The 19,955-nt window shown below is 41.1% G+C and overlaps 1 protein-coding gene across 2 annotated transcripts in view; it reads left to right on the plus strand.

The window, feature by feature from the left end:
- The first annotated feature begins 5,668 nt into the window (after positions 1-5,668).
- hnf4a (hepatocyte nuclear factor 4 alpha) overlaps positions 5,669-19,955 on the plus strand; it is a 42,569-nt gene continuing 28,282 nt past the window's right edge. For both annotated transcript variants that reach the window (XM_033041473.1, XM_033041474.1), the window contains exon 1: positions 5,669-5,884. In XM_033041473.1, coding sequence (XP_032897364.1) covers positions 5,770-5,884 — 115 coding nt within the window. In that variant the 5' untranslated portion in view covers positions 5,669-5,769. The remainder of the gene's footprint in view (positions 5,885-19,955) is intronic.

A 19,955-nucleotide genomic window follows, 5' to 3' on the forward strand; every position in this document is an offset into this window, starting at 1 on the left:
AATCGAACCTGCCCCCACCACTTCCACTGGTAGTTGAGGCAGGTACTATCACATAGTTTAAGAAACATTTAGACAGGCTCATTCCACACAGCTATCACTCTTTGAGTAAAGAAGTTCCCCCTCATGTTACCCCTAAACTTCTGTCCCTTAATTCTCAAATCATGTCCTCTTGTTTGAATCTTCCCTACTCTCAATGGAAAAAGCTTATACACGTCAACTCTGTCTATCCCTCTCATCATTTTAAAGACCAAGGTCCCCCCTTAACCTTCTGCGCTCCAAAGAATAAAGACCTAACTTGTTCAACCTTTCTCTGTAACTTAGTTGCTGAAACCCAGGCAACATTTTAGTAAATCTCCTCTGCACTCGCTCTATTTTGTTGACATCTTTCCTATAATTTGGCGAGCATAATTGTACACCATACTCCAGAATGGAGTTACAATATTCCAGTGAATCATTGTTTCACTGATTCGAATGCCGGTCCATCCTTCTTAGGTGAGAACGGCAGGACTTTATCCATTATTACAAACAAAACCTAGTGGGCCTGTCGGCAACTGCCGGCGACTGTCATAGTCGTAGCAGGTCGCCAAAAAACCGGCGACAACCTATGTCAGCACTTACATCAGGAGATGTCAAGCTACGTTCATGGGCGCCAAACCCACTGTCGCCGAAAAATTTTCACCCAGAAAGATGTTGCGTCTTTTTGGGCAACTGAGGAGGCTACTCCCAGCGACCATGTGGTGGCAAACTAGTCGCCTAAAAAAATCACCTAAGTGGGACAGGCCGATAACTTTGTAGACCTCCAACTAAGTTGCTATTGTTAAATATTAGTGATTTGTTAACGTAGCGCATTTAAGGGCCTGTCCCACTTTCACGAGGTAATTCACAAATTCTCCCGAGTTTTCCCCTTGATTCAAACTCGCAGAATGTTCGTAATGAGTCCGTAGGAGGTCGTAGGAGTTCGTAGATATATCGTAGCGGCTCATTATGCCAGCCGTACCTACTCGTGGCATCAGGTGAGTCGGGACGTTTTTTCCAGCCCGATAAAAAATGTCCACGAGTAAAAAAATGTTCGGGATGAAAGAAATTGTAACTTTGTACTCGTAAGGAGGGCATCGAAATAGTCGTGGGAATTCGTAGACATACTCGTAGGAGTTCGTAGGAGTTTGTGAACATAGTCGTGGAAGGTCGTAGGAGTTCGTAAATTACCACAATCTTGATTTATTTTTTAGGTCCTTTAAACTCGGTAGAGGTTTTGAATTAAGTCGTGAAAGTGGGACAGGCCCCTCAGATCTCCAATGATTCAAGTTTAGCTTAGTTTAGTATAGAGATACAGCGAGAAAACAGGCCCTTCGGCCCACCAGTCCGCATCGACCAGCGATCCCCGTACACTAGCACTATCCTACACACTATGGACCAAAGATCTTATAGCGGAGCAAGATGGGTTACTCTCACGCAAACGTGTAGTACGCTCATGGGCGGATTCATGGGTGATTATATGACCCATTTTAGCAACCAGCCCCTGCCATCTTGCTCCGCCATCTTGCTCCGCCATCTTGTTCCGCCATCTTGCTTCCGGTCAAAGATCGGATCTTTGTTTCCGCAGCGGGGAGAGGGAGTGCGCGGCCCGGGGATAGGGAGAGGGAGTGTGGGGCCCGGGGAGAGGGAGTGTGGGGCTCGGGGAGAGGGAGTGCTGGAGAGGGAGTGCGCGGCCCGGGGCAGCGGGAGAGGGAGTGCGCGGCCCGGGGCAGCGGGAGAGGGGTGCGCGGCCCGGGACAGCGGGAGAGGGAGTGTGGGGCCCGGGGATAAGGCCTAGTGTGTGTGAAGTTGCGGGGAGGTTTACAATGTTTCTTATTTAATGTCCCTTGTCTAGTCCGAAATAAAGTTCATCATTGGATCAGAAGAAATATAATTGTGTGTGTTATATGATTATATACATTTATATCACATTCATGTATGTGTGTTTATAAACATTTTATTCTTTAACAAGAATTAACAGAATTATGAACTAACAGAATTATGAATCTAACCCTATATCACACACAAACACTTCCCCCGCAATGTCAATTACCCTGCGAGTCGGGTCGGTTCCGGTTACTACAAAATCAACTCAAACACTGCTTGTGAGCCATTTAAAAAGAAATGATTTAAAATATATTAAAAAAGACAATTACCAGAGTCAAATTTTATTCTTGACAAGAAGTATGAACTGACAGAATGATGAATCTAACCCTATATCACACACACAAACTGTTCATTGATTACACTGCGAGTCGGGTCAGGTAGGCTCCGGTTACTAAGTTGGGCGGGGAAAAATGCCCAGGATCCCCTCCGTAGCGTACTACATGTCAGCCCATTGTATTTAGCAGGAGTAGCCTATCTTGCTCCGCTATAAGATCTTTGCTATGGACAATTTACAATTTTTACCAGAACCAATTAGCCGACAAATCTGTAGGTGGAATCCGGAGCACCCAGGGAAAACCAACATGGTCACGGGGAGAACGTGCAAACTCCGAACAGACGGGAACCGTAGGCAGGATCAAACCTGGACCTCTGGCACTGAAAAGCAGCAACTCTACTGCTGCACAACGTGCCGGCAAAAAAGTTCTGGATTTCTATAATTTGATCGACATTCACATATGTGATTTCACAATAAATTAACAAATGTATCTGCTTAGGGTTTTGTTCTTATTTGTCGCAAAAGTGTATCTTAGCTTCTCCTAGGCGGTGGTATTGATCTGGTATTTTGTTGGTTCACATGCTTGATCAATGGTGTTTTATCATTAATGTTTTATTATTATTAATGTTTAGTGTTTTCTGAGTCATTGTCACTGTATGTCATGTTGTTACGTGTGGGCGGAGCACCAAGGCAAATTCCTTGTATGTGAATACTTGGCCAATAAACGTACTTATTTACTTACTTACTTACCTCTTGATTGATAAACTGGAGGAGCAGATCAATTTAACCAGAACGCTGTCAGGGTTAGGAGACATTAGCTACGAGGAGAAGTTGGATAGACCTGGATTGCTTTCTCGGGAGCACCAAAGTTTGAACTGAGACCTGATAGAACTATATAAGGTTATGTCAGGTATAGTTAGGATAGATAGTCAGAACCTTTTATCCAAGGTGGAAATGTCAAAGACTAGTGGGCATAGCTTTAAGGTGAGAAGGGCAACATTTAAATGAGGTGTGTGGGGCATTTATTTTTTACACAGAGGTAAATGGGTGCCTGGAACATACTGTCAGGGATGGTGGTGGAGGCAAAAACAATAGTGGTGTTTAAGAGGCTTTTAGATAGGCTCATGGATTTGCAGAGAATGGCGGGATATGTATCACTTGCAGGTAGATGAGATTGGTTTACCTTCGCACCAAGTTCGGCACAGACATTGTGGGCCGATGGGCCTGTTCCTGTACAGCAGGTTTCTATGTGCTATGTTCTCATTGAAATGAAAACCATTCTACAACAGTTGTGCGATCCACTCTACACTCTTCTTATTGATTCCACACACAAGATTTGAAGCTGTTCAGCCAGAGCTGAACACACTTCTCGGCATCTGCACACAATGGTGTCTGTCTTGTCGCTTCTTGTGCTTCTTGTGCGTGGTGGTGGAAGGATGCTTCCATCTGATGTTAATGATAAATATTTGTAATCAATTTAGTATTTTACATTTAAAATAATTAGAAATAAAAAGAAACAAAAGTAGACTTGCTATATCAGGTATATTTTTAATGGTGCATAGAAACATAGAAAATAGCTGCAGGAGTAGGCCATTTGGCCCTTCGAGCCAGCATGGCCATTCAATATGATCATTCAAAATCGGTACCCCGTTCCTGCTTTCTCCCTATATCCCTTGATTCCATTAACCCAAAGAGCTATATTATATTTTATTTAGTAGAGAAAAATAATTCACTTGATCGTTGGCAATGAACATATCATTAAACAACACTGCTGGTAAATGCAGTCATATTTGGGGGAGTTAGCAACAGAAGATGCACTTGTCTTTATTTTTTGCCCTGTCAAAACAAACAATTTTAGCACCTGAAAAATATTAATTTTCAGTGTAATATTGTGCTTCTCCTCTCATCAGGATGTGATTTGTTCCAGGAATTGTGATCAAATCAATCCAATCTTAAATATTAAAAATTCAATCTTATAGGGTTAGCACCTGGTAGTGCAGCTGGTAGAGCTGCTGCCTCACAGCTAAAGAGATCCGGCTTTGATCCTGACCTCGGGTGCTGTCTTTGTGGAGTTTGCACATTCTTTCTATGACCATGTGGGTTTCCTCCGGGTGCTCCGGTTTCCTCCCATATCCCCAAAATGATAGGTTAATTGCCCCTAGTGTGTAGGAAGTGGATGAGAAAATGGGGTAGCATAGACTGGTGTGAATGGCTGATTGATGGTCAGTGTGGACTCGTTGGGCCGAAGGACCTGGTTCCATGCTGTTTCTCTAAGTTAAACTACACTAGAAACATAGAAACATAGAAAATAGGTGCAGGAGTAGGCCATTCGGCCCTTCGAGCCTGCACCGCCATTCAATATGATCATGGCTGATCATCCAACTCAGTATCCTGTACCTACCTTCTCTCCATACCCCCTGATACCTTTAGCCACAAGGGCCACATCTAACTCCCTCTTAAATATAGCCAATGAACTGGCCTCAACTACCTTCTTTGGTAGAGAATTCCACAGATTCATCTGTGAAAAATACTAAACATCCACTGTTATTCTTAATAAACTATGAGTAAAATTGCAACAATATACATGGTGAAAATATATTTTAGCATTTCGAAAAATGCCATTAGTGAGTTGATAGAAATAAAAATCAGCGATTCTAAGCAAGAAACCAAGTGGGCAAGTGAATGCTTCAGGGTGAGAATGTTCAGTGAGTTAACAGGAGCAAACAGGCACTAGAATGGGGATCAAGATTGAACCATTAATGATTAGTGTATAAAAGGGAGATGTGCAATTAAAGGCATTGTCCCAGAACTTACCTCACACTGACTTACCTATTACAAAACTTAGATAAGGGGCTTTTCACAACCAATTTTGTGTTTTATTGTGTAAAACTTTTTAAAAAGTCTCATATCACTGAAAACAACCTCAGGGGAAGATAGCCAAATCATTTAACGATGAACTGTGGTTAGATAGGAGTCTTTTGACAATAAGCAACAGTGCTATGAGCTTTATTTCACTTTGCACCATTTTGAGACTGAATGCTACACATGTTCATTACTAACTCTGGGCTGAAAGTATTTTAACACAACTTGTTTTATTTTAATAATAAAAAGATAATTTGGGTTTTTTTAGCCTGTCGGTCTTTCCACGTAAAGTTTCTCCCTTATCCGAAAAAAATCTTTGCTCTATTCCACATAGAAACTCGCTTTATCCTCCTTTCATTTTCTTTCCTGGTGTTGTTTACCAATGGCAGAAAGATGACAGTAGGGAAAGAAACTAGAATATAATTTCTGCTTCGTCCAATCATATTTTGTTAACAATTATTAATCAAACAGTAGCTGAGATCAGCAAACTCCATGCCATTAAATAATAAGCTGCTTCAGAAATCAGTGCCTTTAAAACAACATATTGATAGAAGTAGAGATTAAATATTAACATGAAATCCCTCCACCCCTCATCAGCATATATACTAGTAGTCTGTGCTTCATTTCAGTAAAATGTTTGTTAAACATCATTGCTGACTGAGACTCGGTCAATGTAAGCCTGACACATCGGAGTCGTTCACTGAAGGTGGGATTGTGGAGTTTTCGTCACAATGCGCTTGTCGAAAGCTCTGATAGAAATGGATTTGCCAGATTACACCGCTGCCTTGGATCCTGCTTATACAACTCTGGAGTTTGAGAGCATGCAAGTGCTGGCAATGGGTAATGGTGAGTTCCTCATGTTTTACTAGCAGTTTGCGGGATTATATTTGACTGATAAAGTGTGCGACGCTCCAAAGCGTGGCCTTTTCTGTTTGTTCCTGAGTAATCAGCAAAGTTGAAAAATCAACCCAGGGAGCGGTTAAGCAGCAGTCGGGCGGATTCTCATCTGCTTCGTGCACTGAAAAGTTGATTTCACACTTTGTTGGCCTACTGCAAAATAATTGAAAAAATCTGTTGACACTTTCGCAGGGTTTCATTTGCTTAGAAAGTCATTAGTATTTTGATGTTTTTAACAAAATAATTCCGATATTTATACTTTCAAGTGGCTGTGAATGTATTAAAAAAAGTCATATTAAAATTACTTGACCACCAATTTTCATAATGACTGTCCAACTAAATTGTAAGCTGGACACTTATATCATTAAATATAGACACAAAATTCTTGGAGTAACTGAGCTGGGTTACTCCAGCATTTTGTGTCTATCTTCGGTGTAAACCAGCATCTCCAGTTCCTTCATACATCTATTTCATTAAGTTTGTTACGACCTCCCACCTTATTTCTAACCTGTCTAGTTCATTGATACAAATATTTTATCTGAAATTAGATTTTCTCACACAAAACCTGTCAAGAGTTTACTTCCAAAGGGATGGCCTCAGTATCAGGGACGGTACGGTGTGTTTTCCACTGAAATTACCTTTTATAGATTACTAATTAATTTGTTATCCCTTCAGAATGAGGGCACCTTGAATACATTTAGTTTAGTTTAGAGATACAGCGCAGAAACAGGCGATTCGGCCCACCGAGTCCGCACCGACTAGCGATCCCAGCACATTAACACTATCCTACACTCACTCGGGACAATTAACTTATACAAAGCCAATTAACCAGTATGTCTTTGGAGTGCAGGAGGAAACCAAAGATCTCAGAGAAAACCCTCGCTGTCACGGGGAGAAGGTACAAACTCCGTACAGACAGCACCCCGTAGTCGGGATCGAACCTGGGTCTCTGGCGCTGCAAGCGCTGTAAGGCAGCAACTCTACCGCTGCGCTAACGTGCCACCCGTGATGGGTATGCATTATGTCTGAACCACCAAGAATAATTAAAAGTTAAAAACGTGTTAGCTGTGGTCTGAAAATCCACATAGAAAACTCTCTAACTTCGATTTAACTACCATTTAATTTAGTTTATTAGTTAAGTTTTAGTTTAGTTTAGTTTAGTTCAGTGAGCAAAATAAATTTGGGATGATCCATGTGTTGTACAGGATGATCTGCAGGAAAATCCATATTTTACAGGCTCCACTGATTATTTAGCAGTTCACTTAAAAGCTGTAAATGAAATATGTTTCAGACATTAAAGAGAAATGTATAAATTTAAACCTAAAACGTGCTTAGAAATGCCTCTACATAAATAATATTTATATGATCATTTCAACTGACACATTCTTCCTGATTCCATGTAATGAAGCAGTGATTATAACATAATACATCAGTCACTACCAGATACTGCACTAATGACGAAGCTATCTTCACCGATTAAACAAAATTCAAATCATAACACATCAATTTCAGACCCTTTTCATTGATGTACAATCTTGTCTGCCTAAATTACCCTCTTTAAATAATGCTCTACAAATTCCGCTGAAAGTCTTCAAATAGCTGAATAAAAGGCAACAGAATGATCATTGATCAGTAGCTGCCACAATAGAGCTTGATGTGGAAGCACATTGGAACGAAAAATGGTTCCACGCCTTAAATCGAGGACAACAGCTATTGTTTGAAGTTAGAGTTGACAGTAGATTTTACCAAGCATTAATTGTATTAGTTATTTACCTCATTGTTGTTAGTATAATTGAATCTTCCGTCTTAATTTGGATGTTTGGTAGCCAAGTGTGTCTTTAAGTTTTCACTGTCCGTTGATGTTTTTAGATAGCACAAATCTTTGCATGAGATAGCTCTGTCTACTTATAAGCTTGTCAATAAGATAAATTGCTTCATGCTGATAGCAATACCAGCTGATATACAATGGAGTGAGTTAAAGATATATAAATCTATTGGAAAAAAAAAATCTGCTTTGCAAGTTTCCATAACATTTCAAAATGTTTGTTTGACCATTGGGTAGTTTTGAGATCAGGGCTCGTGTTTACTCATTTAGGTGAATTAGTGGCACCAAGTTCCTTCACAGGCACGCTTCATTCTCAGTCAGTAAATGACATCTATTAACTTTATTTTTTAGCTTGATTCTAACACTTTATGTGCACCCCTGAGCCATTAAGATGACACAGAGTGAGAGAGGACATGGAAAGTATGTGTCCACTAGTGAGAGAGGCTAGAACCAGAGGGCACAGAATAAAAGGATGTACCTTCAGAATGGCGATGAAGAGGAATGTCTTGAGAGATTCAGGAGTGAATCTGTGGAATTCAACGCCACAGACAGCTTTGGAGGCCAAGTCATTGGGTGTTTTTAAAGTGGAGATTGACAGGTTCTTGATTAGTAAGGGTGTTGAAGGTTACGGAGAGAAGGCAGGAGAATGGGGTTGAGAGGGAATGATTGAATGGTGGAGTTGATGGGCCAATGGCCTAATTCTGCTCCTATATATTATGGACCCTCCATGGCAGACGCATGCGATAATTTCTTAATTTTCCAACCCATATACAGTAACTGTTTTGCTATATTAACCATTCATACTTCGAAGACTCTAAACCCTTCTCTTAACTGTTGCACAGCTCTTTCTAGCTTTGGCCCAACAATTAAATCAGAGAACCCCTGCTGCAGACATACCACAGGCACTGCAGCTAATATCCATTGAATCATCTCAATTAAAAATATAATCCCAAACCTCTTGTGCTTTCAAGATACTGATATACTTAAATACATTGAATAGATATCCTTGATGCATACTTTAGTTTATTGTCACGTGTACCGAGGTACAGTGAAAAGCTTTTGTTGCCTGCTAACCAGACAGCGGAAAGACTGTACACGATGACAATCGAGCCATCTATAGGGTTTGGTACAGGATAAGGGAATAACGTTTACTGCAAGATAAAGTCCAGTACAGTCTGATTAAAGATAATCCGAGGGTCTTTGGTGAGGTAGATAGTAGCTCAGGATCGCTCTCTAGTTGTTGATCGGATGGTTCAAACACAGCGGCATAAATCTGCCTTTCGCAAAGTCGTTGCTGCATCAGCCTGGTTCGGCAACTTGAATGCCCAGGGGCGAAGAAGACTGCAAAAAGTTGTGAACACTGCCCAGTCCATCACGAGTTCTGACATCCCCGCCATTAAAGGGCTTTACCGGAGTCGCTGCCTCAGAAAGGCAACGAGCATCGTCAGGGACCCACACCACCCTGGCCACACACTCATTTCACCCCTGCCATTGGGAAGGAGGTACAGGAACCTGAAAACTGTAATGCCCAGGTTCAGGAACAGCTTCTTCCCTACAGCCATTAGGCTATTAAACACTACAACCTCAAATAAGCTCTGAACTACATCGACTATTATTATTATTATTGCACCACTATTGTTTATTTTTGATGTGTATGTATGCGTGTGTGTGTGTGTGTGTGTGTGTGTGTGTGTGTGTGTGTGTGTGTGTGTGTGTGTGTGTGTGTGTGTGTATATATACGCACTGAACTTTTCTTTTTCTCATTTATTATATGGTTATATGCAAGTGTATGAATGACATCTTACCCCAAAGTTTAAATGCTTTATAGACACAAAAAGCTGGAGTAACTCGGCGGGACAGGCAGCATCTCTGGAGAGAAGGAATGGGTGACGTTTCGGGTTGAAACCCTTCTTCAGATGATGCTTTGGAGTATCTTGACTATTTTTTGCCCACAAAGAATTTGGAAAGAACAGTGTGGTTTTAGTCTTGGATTCTATAGTTGAGTAAAGTCACTTTGGTTTGAAAGACGTGGCTCAGGCTGCAGTTATAAACAGTGGAGAAATGAATTAATTGACATAGATAAATCTAATCATTTGTCTACTATATCGTTGCATTTCCATCCCCTGATCCTGAGAACACCAGTCACCTGTTGAGAGGCAAAACTGTGTACTTAGTGCGGTCTTGCGCGTGCAGTCTTGGTCGATAATCTTGGGGAGCAATCTTCAGATGGGAGATCACGCTCATCTGATCAGAGAGACCAAGTTGACTGATTACGAGGAAAAAAACCGAAGATTATGTCAATTTACCAAATATAAGCAAGTTACCTACACGAGATATGAAAGATATATTTCCGTTAGTAGAAAAGTAAATAAGTTCATAAGTTTAAAAGTCTTAGGAGCAGAAATATGCCATTCAGTCCATCGAGTCTACTCTGGTATTCAATTACAGAAACATAGCAACATAGAAAATAGGTGCAGGAGGAGGCCATTCGGCCCTTCGAGCCGGCACCGCCATTCATTGTGATCATGGCTGATCGTCCCCAATCAATAACCCGTGCTTGCCTTCTCCCCATATCCCTTGATTCCACTAGCTCCTAGAGCTCTATCTAAAAGGCCTGTCCCACTATACGAGTTTACCCAAGAGCTCTCCCGAGTTTTAAAAGAAATCAAACTCGTGGTAAGTACGTAGAATGTACGTACCGGGTACGTCGGAGCTCGGGACGTCTCTTAGCGGCTCGTAACGCTAACGGCAGGTACTCGGGAAATACAGAAATGCTCGTGAAGTTTTTTCAACAGTGCGGAGAGTGTCCACGAGAGCCCCGAGTACCCACGAACGGCTATTACCGTAATTCTCCAAGTTCGAATCAGGGGAAACACGGGAGAATTAGCTCATACAGTGGGACAGGCCCTTAACTCTCTCTTAATTCCATCCATTGATTTGGCATCCACTGCCCCCTGTGGCTGGGAATACCACACAACAGAATATGGTTGATCTATCTTCCCCTTTCAACCCCATTTTCCTGCCTTCTACCTGTAACCTTTGACATCCTTATTGATCAAGAACCTGTAAATCTCTGCTTTAAAAATACCCAATAAGGTTGGGAAACTACCCAAAATGATATGGTTGTGTTGAACAGTTATAGCAGTAATGGCTGACAGATTTAGTATGATTCGTAAACGAATGTGACAGGAGGTGAGGATATATCTTTTGCTCCCAGAGTGAAATATGGTTTTGAAACTTTCTGTCGAGAAGTGTGGTAAATATAGAAACCTTCATCAAACTCAAGACATGGTTGGACATGCGATAAAAATGAAAGAAGTGGAAAAGGTCGTAAGATTAAAAAATGAATCTGACACAAATGCAATCGGTCAAGTTATGCACCACAAACTTCTGCAAATCTTTGGAATGATTAGCTGTTTTTGTCATTATACTGAAAGGGGCGTCACAGTGGCGCAGCAGTAGAGTTGCTGCCTTACAACGCCAGAGACCTTGGGTTCAATCCTGACTACGGATGCTGTCTGTATGGAGTTTGTATGTTCTCCCCGTGACCGCGTGGTTTCCTCTGGGTGCTCCGGTTTCCTTCCACACTCCTAAGACATATTGGTTTGTAAGTTAATTGGTTTCAGTACAAATTGTAAATTGTCCCTTGTGTGTTGGATAGTGTTAGTGTACGGGGATTGCTGGTCAGCTCAGACCCGTTGGGCCGAAGGGCCTGTTTCCACGCTGTATCTCTAAACTAAACCAAACTAAACTAGACAGCTGTTTTTGTAGTGTGTGGAACTAGTGGTCCATATGGCAATCCCGATATAATTTAGTTTAGTTTGTTTTAGAGATACAGCGCGGAAGCAGGCCCTTCGGCCCACCAGGTCTGCACCGACCAGCGATCCCCGTGCATCATAGAAACATAGAAAATAGGTGCAGGAGTAGGCCATTCGGCCCTTCGAGCCTGCACCGTCATTCAATATGATCATGGCTGATCATCCAACTCAGTATCCTGTACCTGCCTTCTCTCCATACCCCCTGATCCCTTTAGCCACAAGGCCCACATCTAACTCCCTCTTAAATATAGCCAATGAACTGGCCTCAACTACCTTCTGTGGCAGAGAATTCCAGAGATTCACCACTCTCTGTGTGAAAAAATGTTTTCCTCATCTCGGTCCTAAAAGATTTCCCCCTTATCCTTAAACTGTGACCCCTTGTTCTGGACTTCCCCAACATCGGGAACAATCTTCCTGCATCTAGCCTGTCCAACCCCTTAAGAATGTTGTACGTTTCTATAAGATCCCCCCTCAATCTTCTAAATTCTAGCGAGTACAAGCCGAGTCTATCCAGTCTTTCTTCATATGAAAGTCCTGACATCCCAGGAATCAGTCTGGTGAACCTTCTCTGTACTCCCTCTATGGCACCATCAACACCATCTACACACACTAGGGTCAATTTACTATGATACCAAGTCAATTAACCTACAAACCTGTACGTCTTTGGAGTGAGGAAGGAAATCGAAGATCTCGGAGAAAACCCACGCGTGTCACGGGGAGAACGTACAAACTCCGTACAGACAGCACCCGTCTGTTGCTCTTTAAGTTTTGCTACAGCCCCACAAAGTTTGCTGCAGCATCCTCTCCAGCATAAGCGGTAAAAGTCAATTTATCCTTGAAAATTTAAAACATTGACAAATTAAACACAGTAAGAAAACAACAAAACCTTGTTTCCTCTTGAATATTGCATAACAGAGTTTTAATGGCATACTTAGCATTCTGCTCCTAAAAACAGATTTTACATTTGTGAATTAACATACCTTTAGAACAAATCAAAATGTTACATTTTTTACATATATTTTATTAATTTGTGCTCTGATTCTCCAGTTTCAGCACTAATATTTTGGTCCCGTCCCAAACTTTGTTTCTGTAAGGTGGTAAAATGATTCCAGGAATGAGTGGGTTAACATATGATGAGCGTTTGACAGCACTGGGCCTCTACTCGCTGGAGTTTAGAAGGTTGAGGGGGGACCTCATTGAAACTTACAGAATAATGAAAGGCATAGATAGAATGGATGTGGAGAGGATGTTTCCACTGGTGGGAAAGTCTTGGACCAGAGGTCATAGCTTCAGATTTAAAGGGCGCTTTTTTATAATGGAGGTGAGGAGGAACTTCTTTAGTCAGAGGGTAGTTAATCTGTGGAACTCATAGCCACAGAGGGCTGTGGAGGCCAAGTCAAGCAGCCTTAGAGCTACTGCCTAACAGCGCCAGAGACCCGGGTGCAATCCTGTACAGAGTTTGTCCATTCTTCCCGTGACCACGTGGGTTTTCTCTGGGTGCTCCGGTTTCCTCCCACACTCCAAAGACGTACAGGTTTGTAGGTTAATTGGCTTGGGTAAAATGATTGTAAATTATCCCTATTGTGTAGTATAGTGCTCATGTACCGGGTGATTGTTGGTCGGCGTGGAGTCAGTGGGCCGAAGGGCCTGTTTCCGCGCTGTATCAGTAAAGTCTAATATCTTCTCAGATGTGTTTTCATGGATGAAATTTACGGGGATAAGCAAGAAAAATATGCATGTGTTGAGATAAGGTCGGACCACAACAAAATGCGAACAATTTATTTCCCTTCCAGGAGATTAGGAAATCCCACACTGACATTTTCGTAAATTGACAGAGATTGCCTCATTCAAAAGATTTCGGGAATTGCTAATGGAAGTGTTCTAGTGGACACTGACCCCGAGATTAAAGGAAGATATTAAGCAATGTAAATGTTGTATCTAAGCCTGAACAATGCTGCATCTAGCCCAAACATGCTTCCCTCCGATAATGCAAGACAACTTGCAAAATATATTTTTCCAGTCCAATTTTTTAAACAAAATTATGAAAGTGGAAGTACAAAGATTTTGAGTTAAAGGAATAAAACACAAAGTGCTGGAGTAACTCAGTGGGTCAGACAGCATCTCTAATGCTGCCTGACCCCTGTTGAGGTACTCCAGCACTTTGTGTTATTTTTTAATATACCAACATCTTGCAGGTCTGAAGAAGGGTCTCAACCCAAATCATCAGCTATCAACATCCACCAGTGATGTGTACAAATAAACTGCAGATGCTGGTTTATCCAGAAGATAGACACCAAAGTGCTGGAGTAACTCAGCGGTTCCGGCAGTATCTCTGGATAATTTCTTCTTGAGTTTGAAGAAGGTTTCCAACCGGCAACATCACCCATCCTTTTTCTCAAGAGATACTGTCTGACCCCCCTGAGTTACTCCAGCACTTTGTGTCCTTTTATCTGCAGTTCCTTGTATCTCCGTTTTGAATTAAATAAATACTTTCATGTAAAAGTCTACTTTATTAATCATCCATATAATATTCAGTAACCATATTATTAGAAGAAGTGCCCTACAGTGTTCGAGATTTTATCTTCTCCTTCACACAAGTTGTTAGTTGCAATGCATTCGACAACTTGGGAAAGAAGGAAAATGTTAACTTTAAATGCTTGTGATAAGATCCCAACATCTAAAAATCTCCATCAGGCAATGGCTAACTGTGTGCCCGAATCTTTGTGCGTTATCTGAGGTAATAAATTAACCTTCAGTGTGTTTATTTACTTTACCAAATGATGATCTTGCTATTTATGTGATATCTGTGCCTATTGTCAATGCTGAGTGTCGCCTATAACATCATGTTAAGAGTGGATTCCGATCAGACAAACTTTTTTTAAAGATCTTAATCAGGATTTATTGTGTGATAAAATTGTCAGGCTATGCGTTTTTTATGGACAATTTCTGCAACCATTTCAATTCTGTGAATAATTACAGTCAATTACATTTTATTTGTATCTGGGCTTGTATATTAGATTTGGCCATGGGGGGGAGGGGGTGTAAGTCGTTTTTAAGACACATTCAAGAATAGTATTTAGTTGATTAAGATTTCAAGTAGTATTTTCAACTGCTCTTTAATGACTCAGATTTCACCTATTTTTTTACAAATCCCAACAATCGCTATAGCTCCCTTGATTTGTCTTTGAAATCAGATGAAATAAAATTTACCAGTTGAATTAGATTATTGTTTTTGTAGAAATAGGCAACTGCAGATGCTGGTTTACAAAAAAGACACAAAGTGCTGGAGTTATTCGGCGGGTCAGGTCGGGACCCAAAATGTCACCTCTCCATGTTCTCCAGAGATGCTGCTTGACCCGCTGAGTTACTGCAGCACTCTGTGTCTTTTACTTTTTATGTAGGTGAACTCATGGAATTATTTTCGAAGTACTGCAATTTTCCAGGATAGCATTTATAAAACATATTCACAACACCCTTTTGATGTTTTACACTGCTGTTTAATATCGACCATCCCTTAACCTGCCCCTTATTTGCTTCGGAGACAGACTTCCCAAGTTAATCTTCATATCCGTGCAGTGATAGAAAATCCCAAAACTGCAGATGTTGGAAATCTGTAAAACAAACAGAAAAAGCTTGAAACACTCAGGCAGCATCTGTGGAAAGAGGGACAGAGTTAATGTCTCCGGCCACTGAGTCTTCATCAAAACTGGAAAAGGGAGAACACAAATTGTTAATACATTGCAGAGACTATTGAGGGAGGAAGGATATCTTCAATAGAATGCCAGGGTTGTCCAGGCAATCAATAAAAGAGGAAATGGATAAAATGGATGGAAATTGCCAGTGTTTAATATAAAGTTAGGCAGACTCCCTTGCTTTATGTAGGAAGGAACTGCAGATGCTGGTTTAAAACAAAAATACAGTATACACAAAAAGCTGGAGTAACTTCAGAAGAAGAGTCTGAAGAAGGGTCTCGACCCGAAACGTCACCTATTCCTTTTCCCCAGAGATGCTGTCTGACCCGTTGAGTTACTCCAGCTTTTTGTGTCTATCTCCCTAGCACTGTTACATTTTGAAATTCCTCTATTTGCTTTGACAATATTGAATTGGATTTGAAACATTCAATCTATATCATGTTTCACTTCCAGCACCTTGAAATAAAATGCTCTCTCTCCAAATTGAGATCTTTCAATATAACCGAAATCTGGCAAGTTTGGGAAGTCACAGTTAGCCGGCTACTTTTAATGAGTAATGTATAGTTCTCTGCGTAATCTTCAGTATTGATACTTGTGTTCACTTATTTGTACTTTAGTGGTGCTTTGTGTCATTGCCCTGTACCCTATTTGAGACTGTGGGATCATAGTGTCATTAGAAACAGCACATCTTTATTCTTTCCTAACAAACCAACAGAAATTGAATCCTGCAACAGGCAGAGCCAAATACTTCAAAACGCTGCCTTGAACACTGTAGAGGTTTGTTACACGTGGGTTAATAAAACAACACAAATAGCAATCAATAACTTTTTTCCTCATTTGCACTTAAACTTTATGTCTTTCTTACGATGAATGATACCAAAGCGATGATTAAATATTTGGACATTATTAAAAACTGGTGGACACATAGGAAAAATGTTTAACGTTAATATTAGAATTACAATATTAGGAAAGCAGGAACGGGGTGCTGATTGGGGATGATCAGCCATGATCATATTGAATGGCGGTGCTGGCTCGAAGCTGGCTACTCCTGCACCTATTTTCTATGTTTCGATATACACTTCAACTTTGTATATGGCTTGAACTTCTTTTAATTGTCTCCTTCATATCGCCTAAAGTTTTTTCCCATCAGATTTTAAGTTATGTCAAATTGAGTCATACTTGTAGCAGTGAAATGGTTACAATTATTTAATAATTCATCACTAGAACGCTAATGATGCGAATACATACTTAATTGTCATGGTAACTGGAGTATTTAAATTCAGTTAATTAAACTGAGCTAAAATCATAACTGATACCTTGAAACTATCCTTAATAACCCATCTGGTTTATTAATTTCCCTCTGGGAAAGAAATCTGCTATCTTTGGTTAGACTTATGCCTCTGAAATGGTTTAGTTTAGTTTAGAGATACAGCATAGAAACAGACCTTTCGGTCCACCAAGTCCATGCTGACCATCGATCACCCGTTCACAATACTATAGAAATACTAGATAGAACTACCATCTACCTCATTGGTGACCTTCGTACTAAGTTTGATCGGACTTCACCGGCTTTACCTTGCACTAAACGTTATTCCCTTATTATGTGTCTGTACACTGTAAATGGCTCGATTGTAATCATGTATTGTCTTTCCACTGATTGGTTAGCACGCAACAAAAGCTTTTCACTGTACCACTGTGCACGTGACAACAAACTAAACTGAACACGAGTTCTAAGTTATCCCACTAAGTTATCCCACTCCTACACAATGAGGGGCAGTTTTCAGACTCCAATTAGCCGTACGTCTTTAGGATGTGGGAGGAAACAGGAGCACCCTGAGGAAACTCACATAGTCACTGGGAGAACATACAAACTCTCCACAGACAGATATAGTAAGAAGGGAGTTAAGGATCGAGCATATTATCCTAGTCTCATCAGCAGTGCCAAAGGTTGGACTGACTAAATAAAAAGAATACAAATATAACAAAACCACGTCAGATTTACCTACTTTATTTCACACATCTTTTGACATCTTCATTATCGGTTTTACTTAAAACCTTGCATTTCCTAAAGCTTGGGAGACTTGGATCTAAGTGTTTTTCTGGCCTTTGTTATTGTTATCTGAAGACAGGCCTTCTGTCTGAGCATCTACTGTTTCCCAGACTATTTCCCAGGCTGTGTCAGTCACATTTAGCTACTCCAACCATTTAGTGTTTTAAGAGTTGCAATTCAAAGACACATGTTGCCCTGTTACTCAGAATATTTCTTCCCTCGAGTTGCAGCTGTAAGTTTGGCGATAATAGAAACTGGAGACATAATTGTACTCATTTGTAGTATGACTTGAACGGATAGCACACAGAAGATTTTTCACTGTATTTCTATACTCATAACAGTAGTAAACCAATACCGATCATTAACACAAATGTAACATACTTGTGAATAAGGCAGAAAGTAGATTTTAGCGACAAGAGCTGTTCCTATGAAGATAAATGGACAGATTTCTTCTTAATAATGGCTCCTGCTTTGTACAGAGGTCATGGACAGTCTGAGTTGTAATTTCTCTTGGAAGATTGATTGTGGCTGAGTCTTTCTCAACAAATTGCACAAATATGTTGCATTTTACTGCATAGATTAGGGCGGCACAGTGGTGCAGTGGTGGAGTTGCTGCCTTACAGCGCCAGAGACCCGGGGTCGATCCTGATTACAGGTGCTGCCTGTACGGAGTTTGTACATTCTCCTTGTAACCGTGTGGGTTTTCTCCAGGTGCTCTGGTTTCCTCAGGTTAATTGGCTTCAGTAAAATTGTAAATTGTCTCCGGTGGGGGAGGCACCGTTTCAGGACTTACCTGGGCTTTTTACCTTGTCTGCACATCTGGACGCCCACAGCGATGGCTGTGGAGGGTTGAGGTCCCGACCACGGGGGAAAATGGAGGGGAAACTGGCCAAATTTTGTGCCTTCCACCTCCTGGTGAATGCTGTGGTGGATGTTTGTGTTAAATGTTTAGTGTGTTTTTGTGTGTTCTTTTTCATTGTACAACTGCTGGCAAATTCATTTCACTTGCACTTTATGTGCAATGTGACGAATAAAACTGATTGTTGATTGTTGAAGTGTGTGTCGGATCGTGTTAGTGTATGGAGTGATTGATGGTCGGCTTGGACTCTGTGGGCCGAAGGGCTTGTTTTCACGCTGTATCTCTAAAGTTGAAAAGTAAATCAGCAGACATTTGTGACCCAAAAGAGACAAATGGGAAAGAAGTACAAAGATAGAATTTTGAATGGTGTTCCTTTGGATATTACAATTCTGTTAAATGTTGCACATAAGGCCATGTCCCATGAGTGGTGTCATGTTAGCCACATATGAAGTGGAAGGATATCTAGATTGTCCGGGACAGGCAGCATCTCTGGAGAGAAGAAATGGGTGACGTTTCGGGTCGAGACCCTTCTTATTTTGTGTCTATCTTCGGTTTAACCCAGCATCTGCAGTTCTTTCCTACACACGATATCTAGATTGTATTGTGCACTTAACACTGGCAATGTCCAAGCAATGTAAAACTACAGGTAACAAAACTAATAGCATGTTTAATTAGAAAGCCATAAAAGTCAGAGAAAGTGATAATCAAACAGTATTGTCAACAGCAGAATCCACTCTGTTCAGCTCATTAAAAATGAGGCATTCAAATAGTGAAATCAGGGGAACCATTATATATCAAGGCCAAGTTATGAGAAGTGAGCAGATGAGTCATTGAACAAAGAACTGCAGATGCCGGATGCTGCTGAGAGTCTGAAGAAGGGTCCCCACCTGAAACGTCACCTATCCATGTTCTGCCTGACTTGCTGAGTTATTCCAGCATGCTGTGCCTTCAGTTGAATCATTGACATTTTATCAGCTGAAGAGGATGCATCTGAATGATATATTGTTGCTAAAGGTGGAAGGTGAACATGGAAGGCTGCCTAAAATGAAACAAGAAATAGAAGGATATTCTAGTCTAAGGTACTTTGCGAAGTGATTTCAGGAAATATTTCTTCATTACAGAGTAGAGGCATGAATTCTCAGAGAGCTCCAAAGGAATAGCAAGAGGCTTGAAGATAGATACAAAGTGCTGGAGTAGCGCAGTGGGTCTCGCTCGACAGCGTGTCTGGAGAAAAGGGATGGGTGACATTTAGGGTCTTCAGACTGTGTTACTCCAGTACGTTGTGTCTATCCTCAGAATAAACCAGCATCTGCAGTTCCTTTCTTCACGAATAATAAAATGCACTTTGGGGAGAGTCAGTGTTTATGTATTAGGGTGTTTGAATACCTTATTTTATCCATATTAATTCTATTGATTTGTGAGTCAGTCAACAAGACTGACAAGGGCGCTTGAATCAGGGGCGGCATGGTGGCGCAGGGGTAGAGTTGCTGCCTGACAGCGTTTCCAGTGCCAGAGACCCGGGTTCAATCCTGGCTATGGGTGCTGTCTGTACGGATTTTGTACGTTCTCCCCGTGACCTGCGCGGGTTTTCTCCGGGACCTTCGTGTTTCCTCCCACACTCCAAAGACGCATAGGTTTATAAATTAATTGGCTTGGTATAAATGTAAAAAATGTCGCTAGTGTAGGATAGTGTTAATGTGCGGGGATCGCTGGTCGGTGCGGACTCGGTGGGCCAAAGGGCACTGTATCTCTAAACTAAACTAAAACAACTAAGAT

This window comes from Amblyraja radiata, chromosome 23 (assembly GCF_010909765.2).
Source record: "Amblyraja radiata isolate CabotCenter1 chromosome 23, sAmbRad1.1.pri, whole genome shotgun sequence".
Lineage (NCBI taxonomy): Eukaryota > Metazoa > Chordata > Chondrichthyes > Rajiformes > Rajidae > Amblyraja > Amblyraja radiata.